This window comes from Corythoichthys intestinalis, chromosome 15 (genome assembly GCF_030265065.1).
Source record: "Corythoichthys intestinalis isolate RoL2023-P3 chromosome 15, ASM3026506v1, whole genome shotgun sequence".
NCBI lineage: Eukaryota > Metazoa > Chordata > Actinopteri > Syngnathiformes > Syngnathidae > Corythoichthys > Corythoichthys intestinalis.
In genome coordinates, this window is record NC_080409.1 from 34,028,589 (window position 1) to 34,046,616 (window position 18,028).

An 18,028-nucleotide genomic window follows, 5' to 3' on the forward strand; every position below is an offset into this window, starting at 1 on the left:
TAAGGTATTTTTTTGCGCTTTTTGTACCTTCCCAGGAAAAAAACTGTAGCACCATCCTGGAAGGTGTGACATCAGAGCATCTTGGGAGCTATTTCCTACGGCTGAATTGTCAAAACCCACTGAAGTTCAACTTTATGGGTTTATTCACTAGAGTGACCATACAAGGTCAGATTTCTTCTACTTCTGTGCAAATTACAATATAATACGTTTCTCTTAATACAACTTAATCAACAGTGCCCTCCATAATTATTGGCACCCCTGAAAAAGATGTGTTTTTTAGCTTCTAATATTTTTTTTTTAATTCAAATAATATGGGACCTTAATGGGAAAAAGAGAAAAATCCAACCTTCAATACAAGTGCATTCATTCAGTGGGGAAAAAAGCCCACATAAAGAAATAATTATTTGACATCAAATAATGTGTCACAATTAGCACCCCTGGAATACTTTGTACAACCCCCTTTTACCAACAAAACAAGGTCTGGGGACTGAGATGGCCATGGGAGGAGCTTGATTTTGTGTCTGGTGAACAATTTCTGTGTAGATTTGGCCATATGTTTAGGGTCATTGTCTTGCTGAAAGACCCAGTGACAACCCATCTTCAGCTTTTGGGCAGAGGGCAACAGATTTTGATTTAAAATGTCCTGGTATTTCAAAGCATTCATGATGCCATGCACCCTAAGAAGGTTCCCAGGGCCTTTGGAAGCGAAACAGCCCCACAGTATCACTGACCCACCCCCATACTTCACAGTGGGTATGAGGTGCTTTTCAGCATGCGCAGCTTTCGTGGCACGCCAGACCCACTTAGTTTTTGTTGCCAAAAAGCTCAATCTTGGTCTCATCTGACCAAAGCACACGGTCCCAGTTGAAGCCTAGGACCTTGCGTATTTTTGTGTGAGACCAAGATTGAGGTGGGTCTGGCGTGCCACGAAAGATGCGCATGCTGAAAAGCACCTCATACCCACTGTGAAGTATGGGGGTGGGTCAGTGTTTTCCGAAATTTCCAGGTTCGCGGTGAATCAGTAACAGGCACACTTTTGCAAAATAGAAAATGTTTATTGATTAGAAAATGCAGAATAAATGAGATTTATTGATTACAATCCCATAAGAGCAAGCAAACAAGTATCAACAAATGTCAACGATGATGCTAGATTTGAGTTTGTCAACCCCAGAATCCCAGCGTTACCATTACAGCAAAACGAAATGTCCCTTAGCAGCGGGTCACGTACGGATCGCCTGGCTTTGTTCCTTCGCCGCCTTACCGGAGTGTGTTGGCTCCCCGCTCATTTGTCACGGTAAGCGATTTTCATTGCTAAGGGACATTTCATTTTGCTGTAACGGTAACGTCGGGATTCTGGGGTTGACAAACTCAAATCTAGCTTCATCGTTGACATTTGTTGATACTTGTTTGCTTGCTCTTGTGGGATTGTAATCAATAAATCTCATTTATTCTGCAGTTTTTCTAATAAAAAAACATTGTCTATTTTGCAGTAGTGTGCCTGTGACTGATTCACCGTGATCCTGGAAATTTCAGAAAACAGTCAGTGATGCTGTGGGGCTGTTTCGCTTCCAAAGGCCCTGGGAACCTTGTTAGGGTGCATGGCATCATGAATGCTTTGAAATACCAGGAAATTTTAAATCAAAATCTGTTGCCCTCTGCCCGAAAGCTGAAGATGGGCCGTCACTGGGTCTTTCAGCAAGACAATGACCATAAACATTTGGCCAAATCTACACAGAAATGGTTCACCAGACACAAAATCCAGCTCCTCCCATGGCCATCTCAGTCCCCAGACCTTGTTTTGTTGGCAAAATGGGGTTGTACAAAGTATTAACACCAGGGGTGCTAATAATTGTGACACACATTATTTGATGTCAAATAATTATTTCTTTATGTGGGATTTTTTCCCATTTGAATGAATGCACTTGTATTGAAGGTTGGAATTTTCTCTTTTTTTCCCATTAAGGTCCCATATTATTTGAATTAAAAAAAATATATATATACAGTGCCTTGCAAAAGTATTCGGCCCCCTTGAACCTTGCAACCTTTCGCCACATTTCAGGCTTCAAACATAAAGATATAAAATTTTAATTTTTTTGTCAAGAATCAACAACAAGTGGGACACAATCGTGAAGTGGAACAACATTTATTGGATAATTTAAACTTTTTTAACAAATAAAAAACTGAAAAGTGGGGCGTGCAATATTATTCGGCCCCCTTGCGTTAATACTTTGTAGCGCCACCTTTTGCTCCAATTACAGCTGCAAGTCGCTTGGGGTATGTTTCTATCAGTTTTGCACATCGAGAGACTGACATTCTTGCCCATTCTTCCTTGCAAAAACGCTCGAGCTCAGTGAGGTTGGATGGAGAGTGTTTGTGAACAGCAGTCTTCAGCTCTTTCCACAGATTCTCGATTGGATTCAGGTCTGGACTTTGACTTGGCCATTCTAACACCTGGATACGTTTATTTTTTAACCTTTCCATTGTAGATTTGGCTTTATGTTTTGGATCATTGTCCTGTTGGAAGATAAATCTCCGTCCCAGTCTCAGGTCTTGTGCAGATACCAACAGGTTTTCTTCCAGAATGTTCCTGTATTTGGCTGCATCCATCTTCCCGTCAATTTTAACCATCTTCCCTGTCCCTGCTGAAGAAAAGCAGGCCCAAACCATGATGCTGCCACCACCATGTTTGACAGTGGGGATGGTGTGTTCAGGGTGATGAGCTGTGTTGCTTTTACGCCAAACATATCGTTTTGCATTGTGGCCAAAAAGTTCAATTTTGGTTTCATCTGACCAGAGCACCTTCTTCCACATGTTTGGTGTGTCTCCCAGGTGGCTTGTGGCAAACTTTAAACGAGACTTTTTATGGTTATCTTTGAGAAATGGCTTTCTTCTTGCCACTCTTCCATAAAGGCCAGATTTGTGCATTGTACGACTGATTGTTGTCCTATGGACAGACTCTCCCACCTCAGCTGTAGATCTCTGCAGTTCATCCAGAGTGATCATGGGCCTCTTGGCTGCATCTCTGATCAGTTTTCTCCTTGTTTGAGAAGAAAGTTTGGAAGGACGGCCGGGTCTTGGTAGATTTGCAGTGGTCTGATGCTCCTTCCATTTCAATATGATGGCTTGCACAGTGCTCCTTGAGATGTTTAAAGCTTGGGTAATCTTTTTGTATCCAAATCCGGCTTTAAACTTCTCCACAACAGTATCTCGGACCTGCCTGGTGTGTTCCTTGGTTTTCATAATGCTCTCTGCACTTTAAACAGAACCCTGAGACTATCACAGAGCAGGTGCATTTATACGGAGACTTGATTACACACAGGTGGATTCTATTTATCATCATCGGTCATTTAGGACAACATTGGATCATTCAGAGATCCTCACTGAACTTCTGGAGTGAGTTTGCTGCACTGAAAGTAAAGGGGCCGAATAATATTGCACGCCCCACTTTTCAGTTTTTTATTTGTTAAAAAAGTTTAAATTATCCAATAAATGTTGTTCAACTTCACGATTGTGTCCCACTTGTTGTTGATTCTTGACAAAAAAATTAAATTTCATATCTTTATGTTTGAAGCCTGAAATGTGGCGAAAGGTTGCAAGATTCAAGGGGGCCGAATACTTTTGCAAGGCACTGTATATTAGAAGCTAATCAGGGGTGCCAATAATTATGGAGGGCACTGTATATTTGGATATGATAGCCAGAAAAAATAAAGTGGGAGACCCACTGTAGAGGAATAATGGCTGTTTCACTGATAAGCATCATGGGAGATGTAACAGTGCAAAAATGCTATAATGTAACTGTACAAATATTGAATATGAGGTACACAGTTCGAGACAGATGTCTGAGAACATATTAGTTTGTGATTTAGTGATTTATGAGTTATAACATCTTGTTCTTGTTTGATGTTGCAGATTCGCTGCTCCAACCCGCTATCGACCCTAGCACAGTGGAGGTTGTGGAGGGTACTGTGGTGGCTTTAAAGTGTCAAGCGCCAGTTATTTGCCCGACGTTGCGCCCGCGCTTGACGTGGGCGCCGCAGTTAGGCCCTGTCGAGGACGCAGTGGAGGCAAACGTCATAGCGGTCATGACTTTTACAACCACTCATCTACACAATGATGTTAGTGTGACTTGCAGCATCATCCAAAGGAGGCAACGGGGATACTCTGAGCTCTCCTCGGAACGTGCATTAACAGTTCGAGTTTTGCGTGAGTTGTTTATTTACTACCAACATTTCATGAATTTGATTGTGGGAATGTTGTGAAGTTAGCCCCCCCCATCAGGCGCAGATTTAAGTAAAAATGATGTCAATTGTTTGTGCTACATTTGTGCTTTAAAAAGTTACTTTTATGCTGCTATCATTTTTAAGATACAATCTGAGGTCGACTAGCCCCCCCCATTTTCATTAAAAATGGCTAAAAACCAAACGGCGTAGGTTTGGTCACAATATTGGTACGGACGATATAGCAGCATGACCTGCATGTACACTTTTTGCTGGGGACGGGACATTAATAAAACCAAACAGATTGGCTGAACTGGGGTCAGGGCTTCATTTCTGACAAATATTAATCTAATTAATTGATAGGCTAAATCAGGGGTGTCCAAACATTTTGCAAAGTGGGCCAAATTTGGTGTGTTAAAAATGTGGGGGCCGACCTTGGCTGACGACCTTTACATAGAACAATATATTTAAGCAAATTTTAGCTAGCCATTTTGTGTGTCACATTTGCTTCATTATGTTTTTTAATTATGTAATTTCAACAATCTCGCAACTAGCCGTGTGGCGTTCTCTTTCGACTCTCCGGCTGCTGCTGTGAAATTAAACTAATCTTCAAGTTGCTTCAATTTCTCGCTGCGTATCTTCCCTGTAATCTTGTCGTACATCTCAGCGTGTCTTGTTTGGTAATATCGCCTCACATTAAACTCTTTAAAAACAGCGACTGTTTCTTAGCAAATGAGACAGACACAGTTGTTCAGTGAAGAAATAGTCCAATTTCCACCTATCCTTTAAGTGTCGGCCTTTCCCAGTCAACTTTTTTTTGTTGATTGTCGCCATTTTAAGAAAATTGGGAGTAAAGGGTCACACAGGGTAATGTTGCTTAGAGTGCTGCTGCCTTTTAGTGGGTAAATGAGGAGCAGCATTTAGTGTGTAAGCTACTTCATATGCTGGTGGCAGTCCTGCTGACCAATTTATTGAGTCTGTGTGCGGGCCAGATAATATTGGTTTTATGACAGTGGCTGGGGGCCGGATGAAATTTGACCACGGGCCGCATTTGGCCCCCGGGCCGGACTTTGGACATGTCTGGGCTAAATGGTCAATGCAAAATAAATCTGTATTGTCTTATACTGACTTTCATGTGTAATTTTATTAACATACTGTACAGAATAAATACAAATTTAAATAATCTCTTAACTATCCAGGAATGGAACAATTAAACAAGTCTTAAGATCACTCAACATTGTCTAAATAAATTGAACCTAAACATAACTGAAAAAACTTCAGTCAGGATATAATAAAAAAATATAAAAATGGAGCCTTTCCTCAGGTAAAACATTACTGCTTTTGTCCACAAGCACAGACAAACTCAACAAAAAATGATGTATATACGGTGTTTTCACAAAAGTGAGTACACCCCATCGCATTTCTGCAGATATTTAAGTTTATCTTTTCATGGGACAACACTGACACTTCGACACAATGAAAAGTAGTCTGTGTGCAGCTTATATAATAGTTAATTTATTTCCCCCTAAAAACAACTCAAAATATAGCCATTAATATCTAAACCCCTGGCAACAAAAGTGAGTACACCCCTTAGAAACTACGTACATCCCTAAACGTCCAAATTGAGTACTGCTTGTCATTTTCCCTCCAAAATGTCATGTGACTCGTTACAGGAGTGCTGTTAGCATCGCTGCAGAGATTGAAGAGGTGGGGGGTCAGCCTGTTAGTGCTCAGACCATATGCCGCAGTCTACATCAAATTGGTGTACATGGCTGTCACCCCAGGAGGAGGCCTCTTCTGAAGACCATACACAAGAAAGCCCGCAAACAGTTTGCTGAAGACATGTCAACAAAGCACATGGATTACTGGAACCATGTCCTATGGTCTGATGAGACGGGCAGGCTTTCTTGTGTACCGTCTTCAGAAGAGGCTTCCTCCTGGGGTGACAGCCATGCACACCAATTTAATGTAGAGTGCAGCATATGGTCTGAGCACTCATAGGCTGACCCCCACCTCTTCAATCTCTGCAGCGATGCTAACAGCACTCCTGTAACGAGTCACATGACATTTTGGAGGGAAAATGACAGTTTGCAGTACTCGATTTGGACATTTAGGGATGTACGTAGTTTCTAAGGGGTGTACTCACTTTTGTTGCCAGGGGTTTAGAAATTGATGGCTATGTTTTGAGTTATTTTCTAGGGGAAAATAAATTAACTCTATTATACACGTATAAGCTGCACACAGAATACTTTTCATTGTGTCAGAGTGTCATTTTGTCAGTGTTGTCCCATGAAAAGATATACTTTAATATCTGCAGAAATACGAGGGGTGTACTCACTTTTGTGATAACACTGTTAATTTCTAGTGATGGCGAGACTCGCAGCTTCCATTTCATCGTTTGTTGTGGTAAGAGTGTCCAAAAACACATCTGTGCGCTGTGCCAACCATCAACATTTTGTTTCAGATGCTCCTAAGAACACGACGGTTTCTGCTACGCCACCCGGCTCTTTGCCTGACGGCAGCGCCGTCACTTTGAGATGCAACGGCGTGGCCAACCCGCCGGTCACTGCCGTGACCTGGTACCGAGTGAACGGTGACTGGGTCAAACCGATGGGCTCAGGCCAGGAGATCACCTTCAATGTCACCAAGCTGTCCAGGGATAACTATTATTGTGAAAACCGCAACATCCACGGGGCACAGTTGGCTGTGCCCATCGCCATCGATGTCACATGTAAGCGAGGAGTTTCTCTTTGGCAGTATAAATTGGATAACTTTAGCCTTTGAGTCGTCCTGCTATCTTAGGAAACTAAATGAAACCACAGAGGAAGGCAGCCATCTTGGCTTGAAGTGGAAATTTTAGCGCTGTTAAAAAAAAAGCCTCATAAGCCACTTTCTTGTTGCAAAATGAAATTTATTGGCACACACTGCTGGCGAAAAGTACTGGCACCTCTGCAATTCTGTCAGATAATGCTCAATTTCTCCCAGGAAATGATTGCAATTACAAATGTTTTGGTGGTAATATCTTCATTTATTTTGCTTGCAATCAAAAAAAAACACAAAAGAGAATGAAAATAATAAATCATTATCATTTTACACAAAACTCCAAAAATGGTCCGGACAAAGGTATTGGCATCCTCAGCCTAATACGTGGTAGCACAACCTTTAGACAAAAGAACCGCGAACAACCGCTTCCGGTATCCATCAATGACTTTCTTAGAATGCTTTGCTGGAATTTTAGACCTTTTTTTTCGCCAACTGCTCCAGGTCTCTTGAGATTTGAAGGGTGCCTTCTCCAAACTGCCATTTTCAGCTCTATCCACAGGTGTTCTATGGGATTCAGGTCTGGACTCATTGCTGCCCACTTTGGAAGTCTCCAGTGCTTTCTTGCAAACCATTTTCTAGTGCTTTTTGAAGTGTGTTTTGGGTCATTGTCCTGCTGTCCCATGACCTCTGAGGGAGACCTAGCTTTTCATACTGTTCCCTGCATTATGCTGCAAAATTTGTTGGTAGTCTTCAGACTTCATCATGCCATGCACACGGTCAAGCAATGTCTCTCCCAATAGCGCTCTACTTTTGGGTCAAGCAATGTCTTTCCCCAAATCGCTCTACTTATGTCTCATCTGACCAGAGAACATTCTTCCAAAATTCCAGGTAAGTTTTGGTAAACTCCAGCCTGGCTTTTTATATGTCTCCAGGTCAGTGGGATCTTCCCGGCTATCCTACCATAGAGTCCTTTTCATTCAGACGCCGACGGATTGTACGGGTTGACACTGTTGTACCCTCAGACTGCAGGAGAGCTTGGACTTGTTTGGATGTTAGTCGAGGTTCTTTATCCACCATCTTCTGTTGAAATCTCTCTATTTTTCTTTTCCGTCCACATCTAGGGTGGTTGGCCACTGTGCCATGGGCTTCACACTTATTGATGACACTGCGCACGGTAGACACAGGAACATTCAGGTCTTTGGAGATGGACTTGTAGCCTTGAGATTGCTCATGCTTCCTCACAATTTTGCTTCTCAAGTCCTCAGACAGTTCTTTTGGTCTTCTTTCTTTTCTCCATGCTCATCGTGGTACACACAAGGACACAGGACAGAGGTTGAGTCAACTTTAATCCATTTTAACTGTCTGCAAGTGTGATTTTGTTATTGCCACTACTTGTTATGTGCCACAGATAAGTAACAGGAGCTGTTAATTACACAAATTAGAGGAGTATCACATGATTTTTCAAAGGGTGCCAATACCAAAGCATTTGGAATTGCAATCATTTTCTGGGAGAAATTGGGCATTATCTGACAGAATTGCAGCGGTCCCAATACTTTTGGTAAGCAGTGTATATTTCACTGTTCACATAGTGTTGCAGCACAGGACACAACATGTGTCCATGAAATAATTAAATGGTGAAATAATGATAGATGCTTTTTAGCGCTGCAACAATTAATCAGTTAACTCGAGTATTCGATTAGAAGGAAAATTTGAATTTTGCTGCGTCAAGTATTCGTTTAATTAAAGTGGCGTTGTAATGGTTTGTTTTGAAAGTGTTTGCATTAGATTTCTCGATTTGGGTGGATACACTGCCCTCTAGTTTGCCTCATTTCACATGGCTTAATCCAGCTGCTCCCTGTTAAGACCAACAACGGCTAAATTTTTGTTTGAGCCAAAGTTTTTTTTAATGCATTCGTAATGTAGTTTATAGGTATATTTAGCCGTTTTTTTGTGGGAATATGTGTGTGAAGCATTTGTTAAGAGTACTGTAAAAAAAAAAAAAAAGTTAGCATTTTACAGCATTTAAGCTAGCGGATTTTTGCTATGTAAGTCAGCCAATTGTTCTTTTGTTGTACATAGATCCTCATTTACGGTATTTCTTTTTTTATACCGTTTGAGGTTCAGCTCATGTATCATAATTTTTTATGTTCCTTATCCTATTACTCGATTATTCGAACTAATTAGTTCATCGATTAATCGACTACTAAAATATCGATAGCTGCAGCCCTAATGCTTGTACAATAAAATAAATGAGCTGGTATAGCAACTAACTACAAAATTCAGTTTCTAGAGAAATTGCGATAGTAGGTATATCGGGTCACCTTCTGTATATTGCATCACTTCCGATTGATTATGGGGCATTTCGGGGTTACTTTCTGTTATTGGGTCACTTCCTATTGATCTGGGGTCATTTTGAAGTTACTTCGTGTTGATATCGGGCCACTTTCTGTTGATTTTGGGGCATTTAGGGATAACTTTCTGTTTATATCGATTCACTTGCGTTGGAAATCAGTAGAAGTAAATGGAAGTTTTTGCCATTGGAAATAAATGGGAAATTTGACCTGTTCGAACTGAAAGGCTATGTTTTGGCAAATTTTAGTGGAACCGTACATTTTTGGCAAAAACTATATTCAACTTTGGTGCCCCTTAGCGTCCTGAATTTTTTGATGTGTAAATGATGTGATTTGGACAAAAACTGTAGGACAAATAGCATATTTGACAAAAACTGTAGGACAAATAGCGTTTTGAAATTTCACTTTTTTTTCCCAAGAAACCCACGTTTTTGGGCAAATGGTCATTTTCGGGGTTTCAGACAAAAGAGACCCTATGTCACATGAGAATTCTGGTTGTGTTGGTGTATGAACAGTGTCAGTGAGTCAAACGCTTTTGGCTGGGCTGCGCGCCAAAGAAATGCCATTGGATTAAAAAGAATAATATACAGCAGATGGTAGCTTTGCATGTTGACACGTTTAATGACATTTTTATTTAATACACAATTCAAATTAATGACACATTTAAGTATTTATTCATTTATTTCTTTCGTTTGATGCCCCAAAAATGACCTTTTGCTCCAAAATGCAGGTCTTTTTTTTTTTTTTTTGGGTGAAGCTACTTGTCCCACAATTTTTGCCCAAATGACATCATTCATACATCGAAAATTCAGGACGCTAAAGGACACAAAACTCTATACAATATTTGCTAAATTCGCTGGGTTTGGCCAAAATTTGACCCCCCCCCTCCCCCCCAAAAAAAGCCCACTACTTGTCCCACAATTTTTGCCCAAATGACATTATTCATACATCGAAAATTCAGGACGCTAAAGGACACAAAACTCTATACAATATTTGCTAAATTCGCTGGGTTTGGCCAAAATTTGAACCCCCCCCCTCCCAAAAAAAAAAAGCCCATTAATCTCCATTAATCTCTAATGACCAAAATTTCCCGTTTATTTCCAGTGGCCCTATTTAACATTCAATTGCACAAAACTTGCATTCACTCCTCTCCTTTTGATATCCAACCCAAGTGACCCAATATGAACAAGCAGTGACTCCAGAATGCCCCCAAATCAACATAAAACTGACCCAATATGAACAGGAAGTGACGTGAAATGCCAGAAAACAGGCTGAAGTTGATACCTGATAGTTATAAAATCTGACCCTGAAATGCATCAAAATCAACAAGAAATGACCCTGGAATGCCTCAACATCAACAGGAAGTGACCCAATGTTTAAAGGAAGTGAACCCAAAAGGCCCCTAAATCAACAGGATTCAACCCAAATCAACCCAAGATACCAACCATCCCTGCAACAGCATTTTCTAGTGCAAATTAACAAAATTCTGCCTCTAAAGCCATTTTCTCGTAGAAACATGAGATTTGGTAGGATCGTCCATTATGATTAGAACCACAAAAGTCTCAAGTAGATAGTCCTGGGGGAAAAAAGCATCCGGTGTCAGTTCTCTTGTTTTTAAGTGGATCGTTTGCCTTGCGTTGCACTGTTTGGCTGCCTCTATGACCTGACCTGTTGGCCACAATACGCCATGTACAGTAATTTCTTTCACAACCCATTAACTCACCTTTATAGAGATAAGATATGTTTTGTGTTTTGAAGTATGCATGGTTCATGTAAAATTGATGGAGGATTTGGCCATAGCACAGCCAAATGCAATTCTGTTTTCGCTTGAAATTTTGGCAAAGACGATATAACAATTGTTACTTTTCATTTACTTTATTTTTTCCCTCATACCGAATGGCCCGTGAAAAAGATGGGGATTTATTTTTACCTTTGTTTGTGCTGTGAAGTTCAAATAGAAAGATGTATACTGGAGTTACCGATAATAACGGCTTATAAAAGTATTTTAAAATGATATCGGATAATTTTGGGCCAGTATGCATGTTGCCTTCAAAGTGAATGTAAAAGCCTGCCTTTGTACAAGGGCTGGTCACAGCTTAGTACGGCAGTTATGCTTATTGACCATTAGACAGAGGTGGGTAGAGTAGCCAAAAATTTTACTCAAGCAAGAGTAGCGTTACTTCAAAATAATATTCTTCAAATAGGAGTAACAGTAGTCATCCAAAAAATGTACTCTAGTACAAGTAAAAAAGTATCCAGTGAATAGATTAGATTTTTTTTTAAACGATGGTATTTTTTTACTGAGCAGTTATCTATATGAACCGTTGTTAAAATGATGCTGCACAATAACACATTACATAACCACATTAATTAAGCCAACGAAATACAAAAAACAAAACAAAAAAACATTGAATTCCAGTGAGAGAAAAGAGCATGAGTGCCCTCTGGTGGAGAAAATAGTTCCTAGCTTGAATCGTGAGAGTTCCTTTATAATTGCTATTTTAGAAATGATAAGGATCATAGATCCGGTTTTCTGTGGTCAAATAAAAGACTGGGGGAAAGATTGAAATCTGCACTTTCGAGTCGTGTTGAGAGCAGCGCTCAATATCAAATACTTTGTTACGGCCCTAAAGACACCACATGATTGAGCAGGCTGGCGTGAAGCTAGAATGGCAAGCTTGCGTCTGATTGGTTGATTATTATTGAGACGTCTCATTGGTGAAATCGGTAGAGCTACTTGCTACTACTACAGCTGCTACAGCTACTTGGCATCGCTGGCAAAATGTAGAATAAAGAGGAAAAATGTAACGACTCTTGTGTTGCCCAAAGTAGCGGAGTAAGAGTAGCATTTTTTCTTTACTAATCAAGTAAAAGTAAAAAGTATAGCTTAGTAGAATTACTCTTAGAAGTACATTTTTCTACATAAATTAACTCAAGTAAATGTAACGGAGTACAAGTAACGCGTTGCTACCAACCTCTGCCATTAGATGTGTCCAAACTGAGATACTTGGAATTTGTTATGTGCCTAGACCATTTTTATTCATGGTGCAAAAATTAAATGAACAATAAATGATTGAAAAATGGTAAATTATAAACTCATTGATAAATATAATGGTGCAATATAGGCACTTTTTCCATAACCTCCATGATTATTTTTCACAGAATGTTTGTGAAAAACCTTGAAGTTGTTACATTTATCATTATTAATGCATCCAGTGGGGCATCACAAAACAATTTGCCATAATATGTTAATATCACGACCGCATATATCTATCGGAATTTTTGGAATTGGACAATATCTGGATATCGGTTCAAAAGTCATTATTGAACCACCATACAAATGAATAGTCTCCAGAAGCCATGCTCACAAACTCTTAAGCTCTTCCACCGTTTTACTGTCTTTAGTCGCCCCCGAGATCCTGCCATCCTCCGACTGCCAAGACGTGTCAACAGGGATTCAGTGTTCCTGCATCAGCCAGGCCAATCCCCCGCCTTTCCTGAAATGGGAAGGGGTGGATAGTAACTCCAACCAGCATAGCATCATAGAGCAGTCCCTCGACAACATCACTCGCAGAAGCGTCATCATCCTTAATAGCCTGGACAGCGACAGTGGAACTTCTCTGCTTTGCATCAGCTTCAACCCAATTGGAGTTGACCAACTTGCTTTCGACGTGTCCTCGCCCGACCCTCAGACAGGTCTCTTATTCGATTTACGATCAGTGTGATGTTTAAGCGCTGAGATTATGGGTTACAACGTCTTGTTCTTGTGTGATGTTGCGGACTCAGTGCACCAACCCACTATAGTGTGCAAGCACTGATGTGCAAGTTTGTGCTGTATTTGTAGATGTGAGGGCTCTGGTGATTTTTGTCGTGGGTGTAGTGGTAGCCCTGTTGATATTGAGTTTCCTGCTGTTAACATAGATAACATTCTAGTGGGAAATTAGTACCATATTTTTCAGACTATAAGTCGCACCAGCCAAATAATGCACAATGGAGAGGAATAAAACATATAAGTCGCACCGGAGTATAAGTAGCATTTTGGGGGGAAATTTATTTGATAAAATCTGACACCAAGAACAGAAATGTCATCTTGAAAAGCCACTTAGCTCTTAGCCCACGATTAGCTTTTTTTTTTGTTTATTTCAGTAAGAGTAACCTAATTTGGCCAGTCCCTTACGAGTGTCTCGCTAACTCAAACTTTCTTTCTGCTGCTCGATGCTGCTTTTCAAATGCATATTTCACTAGTTGCAGCTTGTTATCTGCAGAATATGATTTTCTTTTCAGTGCCATTTTGTTCAGCCCTTCTGAGTTTTTTTAAATTTGTTTTTATAATTTACCGTCAATGTTGAAACACAGGCCTTGAGCGCCCTCTTGCGGTGTAGTGTGAAAATAACATGTGAAATGATATAATAATGTGTTAATAATTTCACCCATAAATCGCTCCAGAGTATATAAATCGCACCCCCATCCAAACTATGAAAAAAACAGCGTCTTATAGTCCGAAAAATACAGTATTGTCATAGCCCAAATATACATGCTAGTCCAGTAATTGGTTATGTAACTTTTAAAATAACTTTTCAGCGTGATTGCGGTTCGAAAAAAATGGTTACGCTTCGAGCAGTTTCCATCCAATTGCATCTCATGGCTCATGGTTACGCGACAACTAAAACAGTATAAGCATGACTCATGGTTCAATGACCAATGCAAATAGAGAAGGGGAAAAGCTACATGTTCGCGTGCCATTAACAGCGCTAGGCGCCCAATTTATTTTAACGGGGAGGGGCGAACCAACAAACTCTGAAATCTTGGCAGCAATCTGGTGGTTTCTTTTATCAAACAGTTACATTAGTGGGGCAAATAAGTATTTAGTCAACCACTAATTATGCAAGTTCTCCCACTTGAAAATATTAGAGAGGCCTGTAATTGTCAACATGTGGAATAACAAAAAACAGAAAATCACATTGTTTGATTTTTAAAGAATTTATTTCCAAATTAGAGTGGAAAATAAGTATTTGGTCACCTACAAACAAGCAAGATTACTGGCTGTCAAAGAGGTCTAACGAGGCTCCACTCGTTACCTGTAATAATGGCACCTGTTTTAACTCATTATCGGTATAAAATACACCTGTACACAACTTCAGTCAGTCACACTCCAAACTCCACTATGGTCAAGACCAAAGAGCTGTCGAAGGAACCCAGAGACAAAATTGTAGACCTGCACCAGGCTGGGAAGACTGAATATGCAATAGGTAAAACGCTTGGTGTAAAGAAATCAACTGTGGGAGCAATTATTAGAAAATGGAAGACATACAAGACCACTGATTACCTCCCTCGATCTGGGGCTCCATGCAAGATCTCACCCCGTGGCGTCAAAATGATAACAAGAACGGTGAGCTGGGACTACTACAGTAACAAAGGCTACTATCAGTAGCACAATTCCTGCACTGCCAGACGTGTCCCCCAGAAAACGTTTGGCCTCCGTTATTGCTAACAAAGGGTACACAACAAAATATTGAGATGAACTTTTGGTATGGACCAAATACTTATTTTCCACCAAGATTTGCAAATAAATTCTTTAAACAATGTGATTGTTTTTTTTCCACATTCTTTCTCATGGTTGAGGTTTACCCAGTGATTGTTTTTTTTCCACATTCTTTCTCATGGTTGAGGTTTACCCATGTTGACAATTACAGGCCTCTCTAATCTTTTCAAGTAGGAGAACTTGCACAATTGGTGGTTGGCTGAATACTTATTTGCCCCACTGTATAACGATTCTTGATGGGAGCATATCGATAACCTATTGGGATACAAAGTAACGATCGATAAACTGTCACATTCCTAAAGCCCAATTCACCAAAAGATCTCTGAAGGCTGTCACAGGCAGTTGACATTGAAATGTCTAGATATAATCAAATAATGCTTCCTTGGTTACTTAGGAGGGCTGCATAAGAAGAACCAGTGTCCTGCAGGATGGCTGGCGTTCAAAGACAATTGTTACCAATTCGCTACGGACAAGAGAGGGTGGAATTCGGCCAGAACACAATGTGCGACCAAGGGAGGGCACCTGGCCATCATCCGGAACCGAGAGGAGAGGGTAAGTAAGTCCCCCCGCGTCTGTCTCGCCCCTAATAAATTGTGCATGATGCCATTTCTTGCAGACATGGCTGGAATCACGCTCTATAACCGACAATTGGATCGGCCTGAGGCGCACGGATGTTATGAAAAGGTGGAAGTGGATTGACGGCACTCCTTTGAACGACGGGATAGCGTAAGTAGCTCGAAGAAGCACTCAGACTTAGAGGGCACTCGTATAAATCTTTGGCTGCCACTGACGGCTCTAGACGTCCAATCCATTTGATTAGCGCGGCACTGAAGGAAACGTGAGCATTCACAGCTGGTCTTCCCAGATTAACACCGAGACGCTGAACTTTTTAAAAAAACAAAAAATTAAAAAGCATAAATAACTAAATCATATTTTTTGAAAAATCTATTTAAAAATAATAATGGTAAAATACAACTACCGGTGATTTTATGTATGATGCAAATTACAGTAGTAGTAACAGGCATCGATGGTTCAAAAAAAAAAAACGTATCGAGGCTGCTTTAATCTGGTGGATGCCTAATTTGGTACATTAGGCATCAAAGGGGTAAATGAATTGGACGTCTGTCTCTGTCAATGGCATGCAATGAAGTAAATACTATGGGGAAAAAACTTTAGTGTGTTTCTTGGAGCAGTAACCAGCGTGTATTTTTGTGTGTATTCATTTTAATTTCATAGGTTTTTAAAATCGTTGCATTTGTATTTATAATTACAAAAAAAACTTTTAAAAATATCCTGATTGATTAATAATATGCCTAAAGTCACCTGCTCTATAAAGGGTGAATAAAGGTCAGCAGGGGTCACCAAACTTTTTCCTGTGAGGGCCACATAACTTTTCCCTTCTCTGATGAGGCCGGGGTCAGTTTGTAACAGAAAAGGTGTGACGATTGCAGGAGTGCCTAAATGTAAAAATGTATTGTTTTTCAGAAAGCCACAATCAAACAACCCTTTCTGGATTCTTCACGGAACAAAAGTAAATCAAATAAAAATAATTATAATAATTGTTCAGGGGGCCGGACCAAATGTATCCGGCCCGCGGGCTGCAGTTTGGGGACCCCTGGTCTAATGTGACAACTTTTGAATAGCTGTCAACTGTAGCAACCCCTGTCCCTGAAAGCATAACAGAACTACAAGTTACCGAAATAAACCATTTTACAGAAAATGTTTTAACATGGATTTGCACATGCATATGGCGGAAAACACTCAGGTGACTTGAAGTTCCACTCTGTAACCCCCGATTTGGCCAAATTTCAAAATTGTCCTATATGCATCAGGGAAAGCTTAATACAGGGGTCCCCAAACTACGGCCCGCGGGCCTAATACGGATATGGGCCCTCCCCCCCCCCCTTTTTTTTTTTTTTCAATAGTGTTATTTCCTGGCTTTTTTCTGTGAAGAACCCAAAGAGGGTTATTTGGTTAGCATCTATTTAATTAAGTGTTATTATATTATATTGGATTAGATAAGATTAGATTTAAAATATATATATATATATTTCTGTTGCAAACTGACCCCGGCCCCTCATCAGAGAAGAGAAAGGTTATGTGGCCCTCACAGGAAAAAGTTTGGGGACCCCTGGCTTAAAATCTCAATTTTCTGGGAACAGGGGGGCATCTAATTTTTCTTACCCTAACTTGAGGTGGGAGCATAATTAAAGACACCATGATTTTAATGAGATACAGTGCGGAGAACAAGTGTTTGATACACTGCCGATTTTGCGATTTTGCTGGTTTTCCCACTTGCAAAGCATGTAGTGGTCTGCAATTTGTATCATAAGTTCTCTTCAACTGTGAGGGACAGAATCTAATACAAAAAAACAGAAAATCACGTTGTATGATTTTTAAATAATACATTTGCATTTAATTGCATGAAATAAGTATTTGATACATCACAAAAATCAAACTTAATATTTGGTGCAGAAACCTTTGTTTGCTATTACAGATACCAAATGTTTCCTGTAGTCCTTGACAAGGTTTGCACACACTGCAGCAGGGATTTTGGCCCACTCCTCCATGTAGATCTTCTCCAGAGCCTTCAGGTTTCGGGGCTGCTGCCGGGCAACACGGACTTTCAGCTCCCTCCATAGATTTTCTATCGGGTTCAGATCTGGTGACTGGCTAGGCCACTCCAGGACCTTAAGATGCTTCTTACAGAGCCACTCTTTAGTTGCCTTGGCTGTGTGCTTTGGGTCGTTGTCATGCTGGAAGACCCAGCCACGACCCATCTTCAGGGCTCTCACTGAAAGAAGGATGTCAGCCAAGATCTGGCGATACATAGCCCCACCCATCCTCCCCTCAATACGGTGCAGTCGTCCTGTGCCCTTGGCAGAGAAGCAGCCCCCCAAAAAAGATGTTTCCTCCTCCATGTTTCACGGTTAGGATGGTGTTCTTGGGGTTGTACTCATCCTTCTTTTTCCTCCAAACAAGACGAGTTGAGTTTAGACCAAAAAGTTCAATTTTGGTCTCATCCGACCACATGACCTTCTCCCATTGCTCCTCTGGATCATCCAGATGGTCAGTGGCAAACTTCAGACGTGTCTGGCCACGCACTGGCTTCAGCAGCGGGACCTTGCGTGCGCTGTAGGATTTTAATCCATGAC

General features: G+C 40.6%; 1 protein-coding gene across 2 annotated transcripts in view; it reads left to right on the plus strand.

Moving 5' to 3' along the window:
* Positions 1 to 18,028, plus strand: part of LOC130930789 (myelin-associated glycoprotein-like) — a 36,866-nt gene that overhangs the window by 11,405 nt on the left and 7,433 nt on the right. For both annotated transcript variants that reach the window (XM_057858926.1, XM_057858925.1), the window contains exons 3-8: positions 36 to 165; positions 3,910 to 4,203; positions 6,682 to 6,948; positions 12,737 to 13,027; positions 15,268 to 15,425; positions 15,490 to 15,599. In XM_057858926.1, coding sequence (XP_057714909.1) covers positions 36 to 165; positions 3,910 to 4,203; positions 6,682 to 6,948; positions 12,737 to 13,027; positions 15,268 to 15,425; positions 15,490 to 15,599 — 1,250 coding nt within the window. The remainder of the gene's footprint in view (positions 1 to 35; positions 166 to 3,909; positions 4,204 to 6,681; positions 6,949 to 12,736; positions 13,028 to 15,267; positions 15,426 to 15,489; positions 15,600 to 18,028) is intronic.